The sequence below is a fragment of the Acipenser ruthenus genome, chromosome 2 (genome assembly GCF_902713425.1).
Source record: "Acipenser ruthenus chromosome 2, fAciRut3.2 maternal haplotype, whole genome shotgun sequence".
In the NCBI taxonomy this organism is placed as follows: domain Eukaryota; kingdom Metazoa; phylum Chordata; class Actinopteri; order Acipenseriformes; family Acipenseridae; genus Acipenser; species Acipenser ruthenus.
The window spans coordinates 68,635,644-68,654,669 of record NC_081190.1 but is presented as its reverse complement, the minus strand read 5'-3'; the positions used below and the strand labels follow the sequence as shown (position 1 = coordinate 68,654,669).

Genomic DNA, 19,026 nt, shown 5'->3' with positions numbered 1-19,026 from the left:
CATGAGGATGGTGTGGTTCATATCATAGACCGCTTAGCAAGAATTTACAATATGAATGTCTTAATTATATTTTTTCAGAATTCTCCAAAATTACAAGACAAACACCCATCGGACCAATAAATTATTTTCTTTATAAAAAAATCACTGATCTTCGTGCTCCCAACCAACACTTATATTTATTTTAGAAGACCCCTATGAATTGATAGTTCCATATCAAGTACCAAATTGGTATTTATCTCCTAAAGACCCAGAACCTGAATAATATATCAAAGCTGCTCGTCGGAGCCTGTGACGCAGTCATGCCCGCCCCCAAGGGCATATAGGGACTGCACACAGAGCTCTCGTCATCATTTTTCCTTTCAGCGGAACCTGATGGGAGAGCCATAGACGGATCAGTACTTGTTATTTTTACCTGCTTATTATTGCTTTTTAAGGCGATAATTATTAACCCTTTGCGGTCCATTTATTAATCGCGCGTCAGGCACGCCAGGAATAATTAATTTTCACACGCGCAGTTAATTTTATACGCGCTGTTTAAAAGTATTTTTTTTCACAGTCAAACGGGTTTAAATGGCCCTGCATATCAACAAAGCACACACTAGGCATCTCCAGCCCCTCCCCAGCCTTTTGTTTGCTATAGCGTTCAGCTGTGTAAGAAATAAATAATAATAATAATAATAGTCGTACATACCGATCGATCATCTCCAGATCACTCGTTTTATCACCAAACTCCTCAATAATGCGATCAAAGTCATTATTTTATTACTATAACATCTGAAAAAAGCTCTGCAAATGTCCATGATAGTCTCAGTGCGCTGACGCACTTAGCCAGCTTGTTTATTATGGACGCCCATTATCTGATACCTGATACCATGTATGACTATTCATGAAATACGCCTTTTTTTTTTTTTTTTTTTTTTTTTCCGACTTGTCTCGGCTCCTGTCGCTACCACTCGGCAATTGAATGGTTTTCTCGGCTTTTTCCGGAGAAAAAACGACTAAACACCCGTTTATTGCGTTGCTATAATGATGTCGGACCCAGTCCGACAAAGGACCTGTGAGGAATAATTGCAATGTCGGACCCAGTCCGACAATGGACCGCAAAGGGTTAAAGTTGTTAGCAGTTTGTCTAATCACACGTAATTTTGCACACAGCTGGTGCTTGTTTGTCCCCAGCGGCCTTGTGCTCTCCTTACTTGTGCTTTCCTCACAGGCTGCTTAGCTATGACTGGAAAAAAATAAAATAAAATAAACCTAATTGTATTGTTACTGCTTTCTGTGAGAGTTTCTTTCTTTTTTGTGTATTCTGTTTTTTTTCACAGAAAAATTAGTGCAGCTGCTGTGCTCAGCAGTTCTGCATTGACCAAGATACATGCTTCGTTTGACACTGCTTGCAGTCTCTTCCACAGTATCTTGGTGCCTCCTTGGGGCTCTAACAAGCAGGCTTCCCTCAGTATTGTATGCGTACTTACTGTGTGGTTTAGCCAGAAGCTTATACAGGTAGGCATCCCTGTATACTACTTCCTGCGGTAACAGAGTAGACCGGTGACCTGCTCTGGGACTTGGGGAATGAGGTTACCATCCCGGTACCGTTCCGGTTCACATAGAATACCGACCCAGTGAAAGCCACTGTACCGTATCGAGGGTACCGTACCGCGGTTCATGTACCGTACCGAGGGCATCATACTGAACCACACCAAGGGTACCGTAGCGACCCGACACAGTTCAAGTTACTGCACCGATACTGAACTGACCGGTCACTAGCCCGGTACCGCTCCAGTTTACGTATTGTACCGAGGGTACGGTACTGTAACTACCCGGTGCCAAGACACTGTACTGAACCGACCGGTACCTCTGGTACCGTTCCGGTTCGAAGCTCGGTACTGCACCGTGCACCGAACCAATACTGAACTGACCCGGTAGTTTTACAGTACTGTACACTGTGTTGCTTCTTGCATTGTGCCTGGGTTTTATCCCTGTGAGGCCAATCTACTAGTGGAGGATAAGCATGGTAGGTGCTCTTCCTGCTTGGGTGTGGAGCATGCAAAAGAGGGACTCTCTAACTGCAGTTCATGTGAGTTCTGTGCTACTTTCTCTAAGCGCACGCTGGAGAAACGTGTGACTCGCAGCTCCACAAAGTGCTTGGTGTCAGTCACACCAGTGCAGCATTCCCAAAAGCCTCTGTTACAAAGGTGGCTGCGTCCTCTCCCCATAACGCTCTGTCAAGGGAGAGCAGGTGACGTGCCCGGGGGAAAAGCCCACGTAGGAAGCCGTCTTCACAGTCTTCCTCTGCCTCCTCTTCTCCTTCTCCAAGGAAGAGGAAGAGAAAGAGTCACCTACAAGAAACTGTTGGACTCCGAGCAGTTGCAGAAATTCTGGGCAGCTGTTTCCCATCAAGGAATGGTGCTTGCAGAGCTGTTGCGTGAGTGTGCAGCAACGCCTGCCCCCCTGTCCCTTTTGTGCTCCAAGGGGCTACAAGCATGCACTGGCAGCAGGATGATGTGCTGTCTATCGCTGGCTCTGAGGAGGTAGGCGAACAAGAGGTGTTGTTTCCCTCTGAGGAGGTTGAGTCAGATAGCACATCCCCTGCAGTTAAGCACTCTTTGTCAGCAGAGCTTTTGCCATTGATAAAACGGGCCACTGAAGTATTGCAAGTGCCCTGGCCTATAGACGTGATGTGGCACTCCATCTCTGATGATGAGCCTGCTGCCCCCCCCCCCCCCCCCTCAAGTACACCCGGATTTTCTTTGAGATACAATCCTCCTGGGGTCACCCAGCTACAGCTCTGGCTGTTTTCCGGTCAATGGACCCGCCGTATAGCCTACATGACGCAGAGAAGCTGGGTTTGGCACAATTTCGCACTGTCTATTGCCACACTGGTACAGGCGCCTAAACTAGCACCCCTTACCAAGGACGCTAGTTGCCCTAATAAACAGTGCGAGGTGTCTGAGGTCATTCTCAAGCGCGCTTACTCAGCTGCTGTGTTTGCCGCACGGCTGGGTAACAACAACTGCATACTGGTGGCTTACCAGTCCTGTTTGCTGAAGTTGCTTTCAGAGAACCACCGACCTTCACCACAGCAGCTGGATGAATACAAACCTGCTCTGTGTCTCCAAATTAAACGGGCAGGCTGTGGGCAGGAACTTGGTAGCCTTAAGAAGGCAGCTTTGGTTTTCCCAGGCACGCATGCCTGATGTGGATAAAGCACCACTGTTCGATGCTCCCATTACACCGGGACATACCTTTAGTCTTTTGGTGGATGAGATTCTACAGTACTCTCACCATGCATTGGGAATCTACAAAGGAGCTGATGCGTCTGCTTCCCAAGAGACTGCCTCAAGTGCTCAAACCAGGTGCAAACTGGTGCCCAAGGGTCTAGCAGCCTCCTAGACCAGCATAGCCGGCTGCATCTACAGCCAGAGGGGGTTTTCATAATCAGCCTGCAGGAACTTTAATAAGTTTTGCCGCCAGGTGCCGATGTAAAAACCTCAGCCTAAGCCACAAGCCCAGCAGCAGCTCTAGGAGCTTGCTGCCACAAGCCTAAGGCCCCTTTTCATGGAGCCACCTGGAATATTGCCGTCATAGTGCACCACAGACATCTGGGTGTTTACTTCTGTACAGACCAGCTATTCTCTGCAATTCAGACACAGTCCCCATCCCTTTCGCGACGTGACTCCAACATTAGTCACGGACCCTGCGGTTCACGTTTTAAGGAACAGAGTACGCGTTCCGTGTACTGCCATTTGGCCTCACTTTAGCTCCTTGTGTCTTTTCGAAGTGAATGGAAGCTATTCTGGCTCCATTGAGACTCAGGAATCAGAATGCTCAATTACCTGGACGACTAGCTCTTTTGTGCTCAGTATCCAGCACAGGCAGAGGCCCACACGGTTGAGCCAGCCACCTTCATCGGTTAAGCCTGTCAGTGAATGATGCAAAGAGCCAGCTCACACCTTCACAGACAGCCTCCTATCTGGGAGTGCAGTTGGACCAGGTCCATGTTGTCCACTCTGTCGGATGACAGAGTACAGAGAATAGCTGCCTGTTTAATGCCTTTTCAGCTCAACAGAGCGCTTATAGTACTAACGTTCCAGAGACTTCTGGGCTTGATAGCAGCAGCTTCCCAGACCCTTTGGGTATCCTGTGCACGCGTCATCTCCAAGCCTGGTTCAACAACAGGATTTTTCAGCCTGTTTTGAACTGTGGCTGCCTAGTGACAGTGTCTTGCCACTGTCTAAGGGCACTCTCTTGGTGGGCACAGCCGGCCCATCTACGCCTAGGTGTGGCACTGGGCAGTGTCACCAGAAAGGAGGTCATCATCATGGACACGTCGAGCCTCAGCTGGGGCGCTGTGTGGCATGGCAGGGTCTCCACATAAAAATTGTGGAGCTGCAGGCATATTAATCTTGCCTTTATAATTTTTTGCAGGTTCAAGGCAGACACGTGATTGTCCGGACAGACAACACTACTGTGGTGGCATATATAAACTACCAGGGCGGCCTCAGGTCTGCATCGCGTAGCCCGCAAGCTGTTGCTCAGGGCGCATGATCACCTTCTCTCACTGCGGGCGGTACACTGGGTGGCGGACCTCCTCTCAAGGAGAGCTCCCAGCGCTTCAGAATGGAGGCTTCACCCCCAGGTGGTGAGCCTCGTTTGGGAGCGGTTCTGGAGGGCAGAGCTAGATCTCTTTGCCTCCCAGGAATTGACCCACTGCCCACTGGTTCTCCATAATAGGAGCTGGGGACCTGCTGGCAATAGATGCCTTGGCATACCAGTGGCCGAGGCAGCTGTTGTATGCCTTTCCACTGCTCGCCACTACTCTCACTATGTCTGGAGAAGCAGGACCGGGCCAGGGTGCTACTAGTAGCCCCTTACTGGCCCAAGAGATGGTGGTTTTCAGCTCTGATGCAGCTCCTGAGCGGCCAACTGGAGCTTGCCAAAGTGCCATGACCTGCTCAGTCAGGCGTGTGGGACATTGTGGCACCCCGTCCCATTGAGCCTACAGCTCTGGGTCTGGCGCCCGACCATGACGGCTTTGGTCATCTAATGAAGGATATTGTTCCTTGCTGGAGGCTTAATGTGGTGCCCGAAGCACTCCTGAAGCCTCCATTTGAGCTCAAAGCAGCCTGCTTCAATTTTGCAGTAGCCAGGACATAGGTTACGCTTCGTACCAATCCTGCTTTTCTGCCAAAAAATATCTTGGCATTCCACATCAACCAGTCTGTGGAATTGGAGGCTTTCCATCCACCTCCTTTCCAGTCTGACAGGGAGCAACAGCTCCATATGCTCTTCCCTGTGCGGCACTAGCGTATTATGTGGACAGAACACAGAGTTAGAGACAGTCTGAACAGTTTGTCTGTTATGGGATGGTCCCATGGTAAAGCCCTAAGCAGAGTCTATCTAAATGGATAACAGACAGTCAAGACTGCCTATGAGCGAGCCAACTTGCTCCCTCCAGAAAAGCTCCCTGCCCATTCCACCAGGGGCATGGCAACTTCGTTGGCTTTGTTCCAGGGTGCATCTGTTACAGACATTTACATTACAAGGTTCTTACAGACTGAATGTCATAGATCCACAAAATCCTGGCTTCTGAACTACAGTGTTAAGGGCGACTTCAGCGTCAACCCTTACAATATAATTATAGAGGTGAGTTCTCCCTCAATTTTTTAGCCCTAGCTACTTGTTACTAGGGTTCCTAATGGTAACGCGCAAGGTAGCCCTTGGCTTAGCCTTGTAGCATTCCAGTCGTTCTGCAATATTGCCTTGTGATGGATTTGGTATTCATACCCATTAGGTAATGGTTACATTTCGTACTTGATAGGAATGTTAGGTTATTATCATAAACCTGGTTCCCTGAAATAGAAATGTAACCATTAACCTTCAAGGTCGCTGCGTCCATGATTGCAGCAGGCTTGAATAAAAATTGACAAGATCTGTGTGTGCAGTCCCTATATGCGGACATGACTGCATCACAGGCTCTGACGAGCAGTTTTGACATATTATTCAGGTTCTGGGTCTTTAGCAGATAAATACCCATTAGATAATGGTTACATTTCTATTTCAGGGAACCAGGATTATGATAATAACCTAATGATATATTATTTTGATTGGTTGTCCAAATATCTATTGGGTTGCCTGTGCCTGCAGGCTTTTGTTTTTTGATGTTGAGGGAGGAGTCATGTGAGCTGGCTGTGCAGATACAATGTGTCAGTTGGTATTGCACTTTAATAAAGAAAGCTGAAGCATATGTGTGGTCACAACCAATACTTGTCATGCTACCATGAAAGCCTCAGGGTTTGTGATCAAAGCATCAGACTAATCCTGATTTTGCTTCACTGGGGTATAACCTTTACGTGAACCTTTTCAGAATTATTCCTTCTAAGAAGGCTTTTGGGAGTCCGTTGTGAAACCTTTTCTACTCACAGCAACAGTCTCCTGAACCCTTCAAAGGCCGAAAGGAGGGTTTAACAAGTGTCAGTCCCTTTTAGGCTTTTGTTGCCACAGTTTATTTTGTTATTTATATATTGGTTCATTGCCGATTTTGGTTTCATAAAATATTAAAACATGTGGTTTGCATTTGGAGTAACACTTGAATACAAAACATACTAAAAGGTTCAGTTTAACCTGTCATAACAGAAAATCTTGAACAGTTTTTTTTTTTTTTTTTTTAAATGTAGCAAATGAACTCTTGAGTCCTGTGGTCTACAAGTATGGATAACAAGCTTTGCCTTGACGTGAGCAATATTAATACAAATTACAAAGTTTAAAAACTAAAGTGGCAGTAGAAGGTGGTCACCTTTCAGATTTGAAAGCTAGTGGGATGTATAAGTTTGCTTCATATCTGACTGCAAGTGTATTGAGCTCTGCTTTTACTGACACAAATTCATTACATTCTAATAAAATCTATTGCTAACCAGTGAGGAAGTCTTGTTATAAACATAGATTTTTCCATACAAACAGGGATGGAAATAAGACTCATATTGCATAGCAGTTTCCCCCATTCCAGGTTTTACTACAAGCTTGGCAAGCCACGGTGTATAGGTAACAAGCCAGGTATGTCTTAATAAACTCATAGTAAAATCAGTTATGGACCAAACTTCTCTTATCTCCATCCCTGAAACAGAAGCAAGAAAATTTGATTTGAATAACCTTTCAGGGATCTGCTTGTAGGATACTGTAATACCTGGGCCAGGCATATTACAGTTTGAGCGGCCTTGGGTAGTTTGAACTACTTGCTTCTCCAGTGTCTACTGGAGACCACTTTCAAATCTCTCCTGCACAAACTGTCTGTCTCTCCAGACACACTGCCAGTATTTCACCCGCCTACTGCTATTATCTGTTGACGGACAGGATCCTAATCCGCCTATGACAGCTGCCTGTCATAACCCACATGCTCAGCCTAAAGTTAGTGTAAAACAACTCAATAACATAACACAAAACGGGGACTGTGTGTACATATATATATATATATATATATATATATATATATATATATATACACACAGTATATTTATTTATTTCTTAGCAGACGCCCTTATCCAGGTCGACTTACAATTGTTACAAGATATCACATTATTTTTACATACAATTACATTATGTTTTACACATTATTTTTACATACAATTACCCATTTATACAGTTGGGTTTTTACTGGAACAATCTAGGTAAAGTACCTTGCTCATGGGTACAGCAGCAGTGGCCCCCACCTGGGATTGAACCCACGACCCTCCGGTCAAGTCCAGAGCCCTAACCACTACTCCACACAAAAATAGCCTTCATCCATGTATTGTTTGTGTGTGTGTGTGTGTGTGTATATATATATATATATATATATATATATATATATATATATATATATATATATATATATATATAATATATATATATATATATATATATAGATATATATATATATATATATATAGATATATAGATATATATATAGATATATATATATATATATATATATATATATATATATATATTAGACACACACACACACACACACACAGAGTTTACATACACCAATGAAAATGTATCATTTCTAGAAATTTCTCAAACAAATAATTATAGGAAAACTCTTTTGTAGCAAAAGTTTTGCTTTTTTGGAAAAAAGTTACAAGAAATAGATGTGTACAATTATTTATTTCAGCATTTTTTTCCCCCAAACTCCAAAAATACTAATTCAAAAGTATTCATACACTTTGATGATACGTAGTGTGCTCTGATTGGCTATTAGCGCAGTAACAAGGGAAATGCCCAAATGGCAACTGACAGTGAGTAACAAAGATTTGAAGAACCGTACTTTTGATGTCCGGTCAGTGCTTCTGACCGGACACTGTAGAAATTCCCTTAAAAGTTGGCAACCCAAATGCGACCAAAAATTTTAAACACTTTTTTAGGAGTTAACAAATCCACTAATAATAATAAAAATGTAATCTAATACAAAAGCTTGTAAGCGCAGATAGATGCTGTGCTGTATTAACTTACCACATGTTCATACTGGACGTCACTTGTATAAACTGCTCTTTGTCAAACCTGCTCTTACATGTAATTATTTACTGTATTCTCAATTTTTTGCTCCTATAAGACACTGCCAATACCCAGCCCTAATATATATATATATGTTTGTTTTTACTGATATGTCTTCCAGTGTATGTCAGGTTCTGCAAAACGAGAGACTAATAGTGGACAGGTTTTTTGCAGTTTGTAACAGAGTAACGAAGGTTACAATAGCTTAATTCTTACCTGATCCAGGCTGGCTGTCTCTGCCTTGACTATTCCGAGCTGACTTTGCCTGCAATCTTGTGACCTTTGCTATTGCCGTCAGCAGCCTAAAAGGCCCGTAGCTGCTTAAAATGGCCCAGAGGGGTGCAGGAGACCACTGCTTCAATGACCCATGGCAAGACAGGATTGCAGATCAGAGCTATAGGCCTTTGACATGGCTGTACAGGGCCACTGCACATAATAGCCCATAGATCACCCCTGTATTTTTCTGCTTGTTAAGTGGCATGCAGTTTGAGCTTGTTAGAAAGCAGACACATTTTACACCAGTCACTAGCTGTGAACTCCTGTTGTCATAAGCACTGACCTTTTGTGGACCTAAGCAATCATGACTGAAATAGAAAGGAAGACCTTTGTTTTTTCCCCCTTTATTTGCCGCCGAGCATTGTGAGAGGGGGTTAATAATGGTTAGCCACTGTTCTGCGGACAAATTGTAGCAAAGAAATATATACCCTTTTATTAATTTAAATGTATATTTAATTAATCTTGAGGTAAGAGCATTTTTTGATGTTCACTTTTACAGATATTACCTTTTTATTAAGTCACTGGCATACTAAAAAAAAAACAAAAAAAAACACAGGTTTAGTTTTAGTGGGTTTCCAAAAGCAATCATTTTTAAATTGCATTTCAGTTGCTTGAGGCTATGGAGGTGGCTATTCTCCTTAATTCATCTGTATATGAATTGAAAGTTATGTGTGCATCATGCGTCTACTCTCTTGTGATATCAGACCCTCTAATGTGCTGTCTATCACAATGTGTAGGTCAGCAATGTTACATTATTATTTAAAGGACAGCATTCTTGAATCTGGTTGTATGTTCTTTTGTTCATAAGATATTAAGGAGGCAGCAGTTAGGCCTGTTGGCTAAATGTGACTGCATTGTTTCTGTTATTGGAACATATTGGCATGGAGTGCACAAACTAATAGTTAAATGCATTATTGTATTGCACATACACATATTGTTAAACTCACCTTTTGGAATTCACCGGGTGCTACCACTTGCTTTGGAGAACTGCTTATTTAAACCATGAGACCAGCTGACTAACCAATGATGGTCAGCGATCCTGAATCTGTTTGTAGAATATTTGTATAAAGAAGCATGTTTCAATTTATTATGTCTATAAAATGAAAGACTGCCAAGCCTCTTATTGTTACCACAGGCTGTAGTTTGTTCATCATGATAACAAGTGCCTTACATGTCTAGATTTTAGCAGAAAAGAAGTATATACACACACACGCACACGCATACACAGTCGGTCTGGTTTCTAGGAAAGATTTCAAACTGTTTTTTTTTTTTTGGAGGAGTACTTCAGATTTCATTTTCTTGCAAATTAATTTAAAAAATACATAAACTTGATGTCTACAGAGCCTGACTGCTTGTCACAGTCATTGGACCTGTGGATGTGAAAAGATCCATTCCTTCAACAGACTTGCGTGTCAGCCAATGCGATAAATAATCTTCACTCTAAATGTGATCTGTTTTTTGGCAAGTGCCAAAAACAAAGTTGTCTTTTGGTATGTTACCTAATTTACTATTTAGGTATGAAAAAAAACTATGAAAAAAAATTTTCCAGATTGATTTAGAACAAACTTGCATGAAGTACGGTGTTTAAACCTGTGTTGAGTTCACTGCTTTCCTGTCTTAACACTGCTCATAGTTGCTATTTAGTTTGTAATGCATTTTGAGGTGTAATACATTTTGATTACTGAAAAAGATAGCATAAGCACCAGCGATTTAAAGACACAGTCTCCCACCAATATTAGTTAAATTTTGCAAATGATGTATTTTTTTACCATGTAAAATATGCTTTCAAGTATAAAGCATTTTTTTGTTGCATGGTTGTTTAATTATTAATCACAGAATAATTAATCTCAGAATAATTAAGTAAAAGTAATCAAGTACAATCACACAGGAAAATAACCATAACTTGTCACAGTTACACATGTCCACTTTAAAATCAACATATTTTTCCGGATCATTCTAAATCATGATACCAATAAATGATGGCAATCAATGTATGCTTTAAAAAAAAAAAAAAAAAAAACCTTACATTTTTTTCTTCTCCTTCTCCTTCTTCTTCAGGAATTGATTCCTGAATTTTATTATCTTCCGGAGATGTTTGTCAACTCTAACAATTACAATCTGGGAGTGATGGATGACGGGACAGTGGTGTCTGATGTCGAACTTCCACCATGGGCTAAAACCCCAGAAGAGTTTGTCCGAATAAATAGACTGGTAAGAGAACAGTCATCTGTTTGTGTCTGCGTGATACTGTGTCAAAGTGCTCTCCAGATTTGAGGGAATTGTTATTTAAAGGAAGTGTTTCATTTTCCTGCCTGGTTAAGTATGGGAGAAATGCAAAATTACCATGCAAATTTAGTGTGGTAAACCTTTGTAAGGGTCTCCACAACAATTATAATTATAATTATTTATTTCTTACACAAGCAGGTAATGACACACAGGTGAGATCAATGGCATTAATTGCTCTAATTTGCCAGTACCACAGCTGCTCTCAACAGAGGCTAAGAAGAGCTGAAAGCTTTATGGAGAGCAGCAATCGGCTCAAATTCAAGCAGCTGTTTCTTCAAATCAAATAGTTTTTAAATGTTTGTTTTTAAATTGTATTTCATTTTCTTGTTAATGAATTGCTTTACTGTTGGAATTATTGTTCACATGTTATGACCCAAAAAGGTCTGGAAAGTGTTGAAGACTTAATATACATAGCTTTCTTTTTATAGTGTTATTTTATTTTGGGCTAACTCATTGCTCATACATTCAACAACACAATTATTAATAATGATTCTTATTCATCTAATCCCAGTCAAATAATTCAGCATCTCATTTTATAGGTGGAAAGCCAGTGGTGCAGGGTAACATGGCCCATTTATTCCAGATAGGTGTCATCTGATACTTCACGGAGATTTCAAGTAAATGTGCAGTACTCTTATCCCTAGTAGTGGTTTAATAAAACACTCTTTTTAATGGCTTCTGATCATCATACAGCTTTTTTTTGTTTTAGAAATTGTACTAAATATAACACCCCCACTTATTTCTATTTTTGCAGAAGGCGTTGATTAAAAGGAGTAACAGTCAATTACACCCAGACTGTGTTTATTTATTTTTTTGTTATTAGGCTTTCTTTGGCAAATTGAATACAATGATTGCAGCTCATGAAATTCATACGACTTTGATCTGTGACCTTTTTTGTGGTGCTAATCAGGTTCCTGATATTATTACGCTTTGCTCATTAATCATATTTCCTGCGGCCCGTCTCGCAGCCAGACGGCTCAGGCCCCTGTTTACAGCCCCAAGTTGGCAGACTCCTCTGCCTTCCACCTAAGTTGTGGTGCGATACTTTGGCTTCATATGACCAGAGTTGCATCAAGCTGTGTGCTACAATTAAAGTCAGATGGCCCTTAGGTTGAACAGGGATATAGTATTGCAGCTGTCTGTCTTTCAGTACCATAGCCGTGCTGAGAACAGATGATCTATAGGATGAGCTGTAATTACAGATGATACAGTACCAGGTCAGGGCAGCAAAGCCCAGCATTAATTAGCTGGCAATGTTGTGACACTCAGACCTTTTCTATACGCTATACTTGACAGCTTGTTTCTGGAACATTTATTTAAGAGAGCAAAATGTTAATTAAATAAATGAAGGCAGTGTAATTATAGGTTAATTTGTTATATTAAATGTATTTACTACAGTTTCTATGGATGAAAATAACAAAATCGACTAAACAGGTTTTCAGTAATACTGTAACCTTACTGTTATTTCCCTAATGGCAACTTTTTTTTTGTAGTGTAGGCATACAAAACAGTCCACATACTGGTCACTGCCAGAATCAATAGACTTGCCTTTTAGTAAACCTTCTGGTGTGTGCAAAGACAGCACATAGATTGGTACAACATACTCAGACAGGTAAAAAAGAGGTAACTGTAGAAAGCAGCAATTATCATAAAAGAAGGGTAGGAAAAATATTTCCCAATTTACTGATTTTTGTTCTTTTTCCCCAGCTAAACTCTGCATGGCCTATTATTTTTCTCAGAGCCTGGAATTTAAAAAAATAAATCAAAACATTTTGCTACAGCGTAATGCTGCCTAAGGAGACAACATACAACGTTTTTCAGTTTTAGGGAGCCAAAAACTGTCAACGCAACTGACAGAAATTGGAATCTTTCAATGTACTAATTTTTAACCCAGATTGCTTAAATGTGTTAAGACCCAAATGCTATCATTGTATGCCGTAGACCTCCTGTAGCTCGCGAGACCTCAAGTATCCGTATTGCACTGTATTGATTAGCCAGTTCCAGTCATGCAGTAATGTATATTTTCATTTTGTTTTAATGCCTCACAGATATTAAACAGACGCATTCAAAAATGCTAAAGTGGTTAAAGAAATACAGATCAAAGCGTTCTTTTTGTATTCTGCAGCATGGTTCTCTGTCAAGTGAGAAATGTAACCATTACCTAATGGGTATTTAAGCTAAAGACACTGATACCCTGAATAAGATATGTTAAAGCTGCCCGTCGGTGCTAGTGACGCAGTCGTGCGCCCCCCCCCCCCCCCCCCCCCATGAGCGTAAAAGTACAGACACAGGCGTTGTCATCATTTTTCCTTTCATCCAACCTGAAGTGGGAGAGATTATGTACAGAAAAGTGTCATTACTTACATCTGCTTATTCACTTGTGTAATTACAGTAATGAATGCGATTTATTGTTACGTGCTTATAGTAATTACTACTTGCACGTATTGTGCCATGGTTTCCGTTAGTCCCACAGCAGCCTTGTGCCCGCCGCAAAGCCGGCGACTCTGTCGCCCCTTCCCCGGGATCGTTAAGTCAGCTACTTCTGTTGTCTCTCTCAGACTGCTAGCTTCGTTTAAAGTTTAAAAATAAAATTGTATTTTGTACGAAAGTTAGATTAAATTAACGGTAATCGAATTGTTACTGTTTTGTGTGAGAGTTTGTTTCTCGGTGTGTATTTCTCTATTTTTTTTTCACAGAAATACGAGCTCAGCTGCTGCGCTCAGCAGTCCTGTGTTTGACTGAGACACGCGCTTCGGGCTAAGCTGCTTGCAGCTTCTCCCACAGTGTCTCGTTGCCAGATTAGGTCCGCTTGTAAAATTATTGTGAAGACTGTTAGGGCTCTAACAGTAGGGTTTCCTCAGTTTTCGGACTGTTGGTTAGCCAAGAGCGCTATAGGTGGGCATCCCTATAAATCGCTCCCGTGGTAACTGTAGGTTCCAGACCTGCTCCCGTTCCCGCCGGTACTCTACAACAAACAAAGTTACCTTTTTTCCAGTTCACTAGCAGTTGCTGGGCTCAGCTCTGCTTCGGGTCTGGCTGATCGCAGTCCCTCCCGCAGTGTTTTGTTGCCACCCGGGTCCCTGCTTGTATTACCATTGCAAATACTGTCAGGGCTCTGACTGTAGGCTTCCATCAATCTTACGACTGTGCCGGTTTGCCTGAAGCACTATAGATGGGCATCCCTATAGATCACTTAAGTGGTAACTGTAGTTCCAGGCCTACCCCGTTCCCGCCAGTACAAGTACTGTACAACGAACGAGGTTACCACTCCGATTCACTATGCAGTTGCTAAGGCTTCACTCTGCGTTGGGTCTGATTGCGTGCAGTCCTTCCTGCAGTGTTTCGTTGCCACCTTGGTCCCTGCTTGCATTACCATTGCGAAGACTGTCAGGGCTCTGACAGCAGGCTTTCCCCAGTCTTAGGGCTGTGTTGGTTTACCTAAAGCTATATAGGTGGGCATCCCTATATTGCTTCTGCAGTAACTGTGGGTCACAGACCTGGCCTGTTTAGCAAACAAGGTTACTGCACTGTGATACCCTAACTGTACCGCACCGAGTGTACCACTACCACTGAACCGTACCGTACCGAGTGTACCACCACCGAGTGGTGTATCACCAACGGGTGTACCACCACCACGAACTGTACTGTGCAGTACAGCATTACTGTTCAGGCACCGTGCGGCTGTTTAATCGATCGGTTCATCTCGGTTAATTTTACTGTCTACTCGGTTCATCACCATTCAGAGTCGGTTCAGAGTTGTTATTGTGGTACAAACAGTGATGCCATCCCTGGTCCAGTACCAGTACCAGTGAACCCAGAGTCTTGACTTTTTTTTTTATCTTTTTACAGTACTTTTGCCTGTAACATACTTTACAGTGGCGTTGCTGTTTGTGTTATCTGAGACAGCAGGGTTTTTGTACTGCACCAGCCCTGTTACACAGGAGCTGCAGCTCCTGCCCTGTTACACAGTGGCTTTGCTGCTTGAGCAGACTCGTCCAGCCTCGGCTGGGGCGTTGCCTAGAATGGCAGGGGGGGCGCAGGGGATGTGTAACACCCATTGTGCACTAATGTACTGACCCGGTGCTACAGGCACCAAAGCGGTACCAAACAGCAACTGTACATTCTTACTGTACATTGCTTGCTATTTTGCATAATGCCTGGGTTTTATCCCTGTGACACATGCAAACCCAGCCTGCCTGTGGACAAGCAGATGCACTTCCTGCCTGCACACAAAGGAGGCACTGGTAAACCGCTTCTGCGAGTTTTTGTGTACATTCTCCAGGCATACGTTGGAGAAATGTTTCTCCTGCAGCTCTACAGAGCACTGTTCGTCCCTCACCTGTAGAGTTGGCTGTGTCCTCACCCCATGGCTCTGTGTAAAGGGAGAGCCACGCATCCAGGAATAGGCAAGCTCTGGGCAGCAGTTTCCCACAGGCACACGTGGGACAAAGGGACAAAGTTTGCGCCGTTCCGTCTGATTCCGGCTCGCTACCGACCGGTGTTTACATCACAGTGTGGTACCAAGCACTTGTTGACAGTCCTGTTTCTGTCTTTAGCAGCTGAGACACCAACTGTACATTCTTACTGTACATTGCTTGCTATTGCATAATGCCTGAGTTTTTATCCCTGTGCCAGCCTCAGGGAACAGCACAGCCAGCTGCATCTGCGGCCAAACCGCCGCCCGGGCAGAAGCAAGAGCCTCAGGCCAAGCCACAATGTGAGCAGCGGCACTAGGGGTTTGCTGCCACAGGTCCACAGCCTCCTCTCAGGGAGCCATCTGTTGTATTGGCATCAGTGCACCACAGACACGTGGGTGCTTACTACCATTCTGACCGGCTACTCAGTGCAATTCAAGCATGGTCCCTCTCCCTTTCGGGGCGTGACTTCAGCATCAGTCACGGACCCACAGGACGCCACTGTGGTGTCTCAGCAGGTAGTTGCCCTGCTGCAAAAATTGGCTTTTCATATGGTACACCCCCTCCGTTTGGAGGACGAGTTCTACTCAATGCCCAAGTGGGATGGTGGCCTCAGACCAATCCTCGACCTCAGGCAGGTCAACCTGTTCTGAGCCGAAGGAGGTTCAAAATGTTGACGATGCAACAGCTGTTTCAGTCATTCAAGCCAGGCGATTGGTTAACCATGATGGACCTCAAAGATGTCTATTCCGTATCCCCGTAAAAAACGGCAGACTTAAGTACCTGCGGTTCGCCTTTCAGGCAACAGCATACGAGATTAGGGTCTTGCCGTTTGGCCTCTTTCTAGCTTCCATGCCCTTTTGAAGTGCATGGAAGCTATTCTTCCAGACTCAGAGGCCCACACAGAACTCGCCACCAACCACCTTTATCGGTTGGGCCTGTTAGTGAATCGTGCAAAGCGCCAGCTCACATTCTTGCAGACAGCATCCTATTTGGGAGTGTGCCTGGACTCCTGGTCCATGCTGTCCACTCTGTGCAGAGAACGGCCGCTTGTCTGAAGCTTTTTCAGTTTAACAGAAAGCTCACAGAAGTGACATTCCAGAGGCTTCTGGGCTTGATGGCAGCAGCTTCCCAGACCCTTACTTTGGTCTCTTACGCATGCACCCTCTCCAAGCCTGGTTCAACAGCAGGGTTTTTCAGTCAGTATTGAACCATGGCCATCTAGTGACAGTTTCTTTTCACTGTCTGAAGGCCTTTTCTTGGTAGACACAGCCTGCCCGTCTGCACTTAGGCATAGTGCTGGGCAGCGTCACCAGAAGGGAGGTCATCATTATGTCCAGCCTTGGCTGAGGTGCTGTGTAGAATGGCAGGGGAGCGCAAGGGGTATGGAAAGCCCCGTGGCAGGAGACTCCATATCAATATTTTGGTGCTGCAGGCAGTATTTCTAGCCTTGCAGAATATTTTTACAGGAAGTTCAAGGGAGACACGTGCTTGTCCAGACGGACAACACTAGCATTCTGGCTTTTATATACTGATGCACAATGAAAACGCTTAAGTTTTACATCAATAGCTCATTGGGCACATACATAATGTTATTTACATCTTAAATAGTGAGCAGATAGGTTTGTTGATCGTTTGAGTAGCGTTGTTCCTTGGGATATCAAAGTACTGAGCTCGAGACATGTGATTTCATAAAAACGCAAGGTGCTCATGAAGATCGCCTGGTTGCTATCTCCATGATTGAAGTCCAGAGAAACCAGGAAACCAGCTCTGTGAGGGATAGGCCACGTCCTGGAAGGCAGAGGGTCACCACACCGGCCCAGGACCGTCACATCCGACTGATCCATTTGCATAATCGTTTTCAGACTGCAGTGGCTACATCATGAGAAATTTCCAGGAAGAAATAACCTGCACATCAGCAGAATGACTGTAGCTCAGTGTCTGCATGAAAATGATTTGCAAGCTCGGAGGCCATTTAGGGGTAACATGTTAACAGCTGAGAGACGGAATCGTCTTCTGTGGGCCAGAGAACATCTCATGTGGCAGCAGAGAGAGTGGTGGAGTGTTTTATTCACCAATGAATGCCGTTTTGCCCTTGAAAGACCTGGCAGAAAACAACGTGTGGAGACATCATGGTGAGCTTTATGCTGACTATTGTGTTGTTCACACCATCCGGTGGGGTGGCGAAAGTGTGATGCTGTGGGGAGGAATTTCCTTTAACACAAGAAAGTCTTTGGTGCAGATTGAGGGCAACCTTACTGCTCAGCGAGGCAACAGTTTTTCTGTTCCTCCAAGCCAGTCCGCAAGTGTCGATTTCCCAGCAGGACAATGCAAGACCACACAGTGCTAGTATTACAATTGCACGACTTCAAGAAAACAATGTCGAGGTCTTGCTGTGGCCAGCTTTTTCTTCTGACCAGAGTCCAACAGAACATCTCTGGGACCAAATCCCCAGTGCCACCCACCCACAGGATGCAACTGCGACCAGCCAACCATCGCCAGCTGGCTGCAGCTGGCACAGGAAGAGTGGCAGAACATCCCACAACAGTCTATCCAGAAGCTGATCAAGTCTATGCGTCAACGCTGCCAGGATTGTGTTAATACTCAGGGAGGTCATACCCAATACTAACTTTGTAATGTTTTCATTTTGACAGTGTGTCACGTTTCATACTTAAAACTTACCATGATTCTTTGATCTGTATTTTTGTTCACATTTTCTGTATTTATTTGATATCTATGTTTAAAATATGTGATTAAACCCATTATACCTTAGTGTTGCGTTTCTTTTGTGCATCAGTATATACCACCAGTGTGGCCTCAGGTCCCCCAGTCTCTATCAAGTAGACCGTAAGCTGTTGCTCTGCGCGCACAATCATCTCCACTCCCTGTAAGCAGCACACCTGCCCGGGGTGATAAACTGGGCGGCGGACCTCCTCTCAAGGGGAGTTCCCAGTGCCTCAGAATGGAGCTTTCACCCAGTGGTGAGCCTCATTTGGCAATAGTTTGGGAGAGCAGAGATGGACCTCTTTGCCTCCCAGGAATCGACCCATTGTCCCGCTGGTTCTCCATAACAGGAACCAGGGACTCACTAGCGATAGATACATTGGCACACCAGTGGCCGGGGCAGCTTCTGTATGCCTTCCCATCGCTCGCCATGCTCCTGCTGTGTCTGGAGAAAATCAGACAGGACCGAGTCAGGACTGGCCCAGTAGACACTGGTTTTCAGCTCTGATGCACCTCCTGAGCAGCCAGTCGTGGAGCCTGCACGAACGTCGCGACCTGCTCAGTCGGGCGCAGGGGAAATTGTGGGATCCCCACCCATCGAGCCTGCAGCTTTGGGTCTGGCCCTTGAATGGCAACATTTGAGCCATCTGGGGCTTTCCAATAGGGTTATTGACCCCACGACCTGTCCCATGGCAGTTATACTGCAATTTTTGCAGGTCCTGTTTGATGAGGGAAAATCCCCCTCTACATTTTAAAGGTCCATTTGGCAGCTATTTCAGCTTGACATATCAAAATT

General features: G+C 44.0%; 1 protein-coding gene across 4 annotated transcripts in view; it reads left to right on the top strand.

Annotated features, from left to right (window-relative positions):
• Positions 1-19,026, top strand: part of LOC117409386 (lipopolysaccharide-responsive and beige-like anchor protein) — a 282,415-nt gene that overhangs the window by 198,929 nt on the left and 64,460 nt on the right. For all 4 annotated transcript variants that reach the window (XM_058999629.1, XM_058999623.1, XM_058999634.1 and 1 more), the window contains exon 46: positions 10,864-11,016. In XM_058999629.1, coding sequence (XP_058855612.1) covers positions 10,864-11,016 — 153 coding nt within the window. The remainder of the gene's footprint in view (positions 1-10,863; positions 11,017-19,026) is intronic.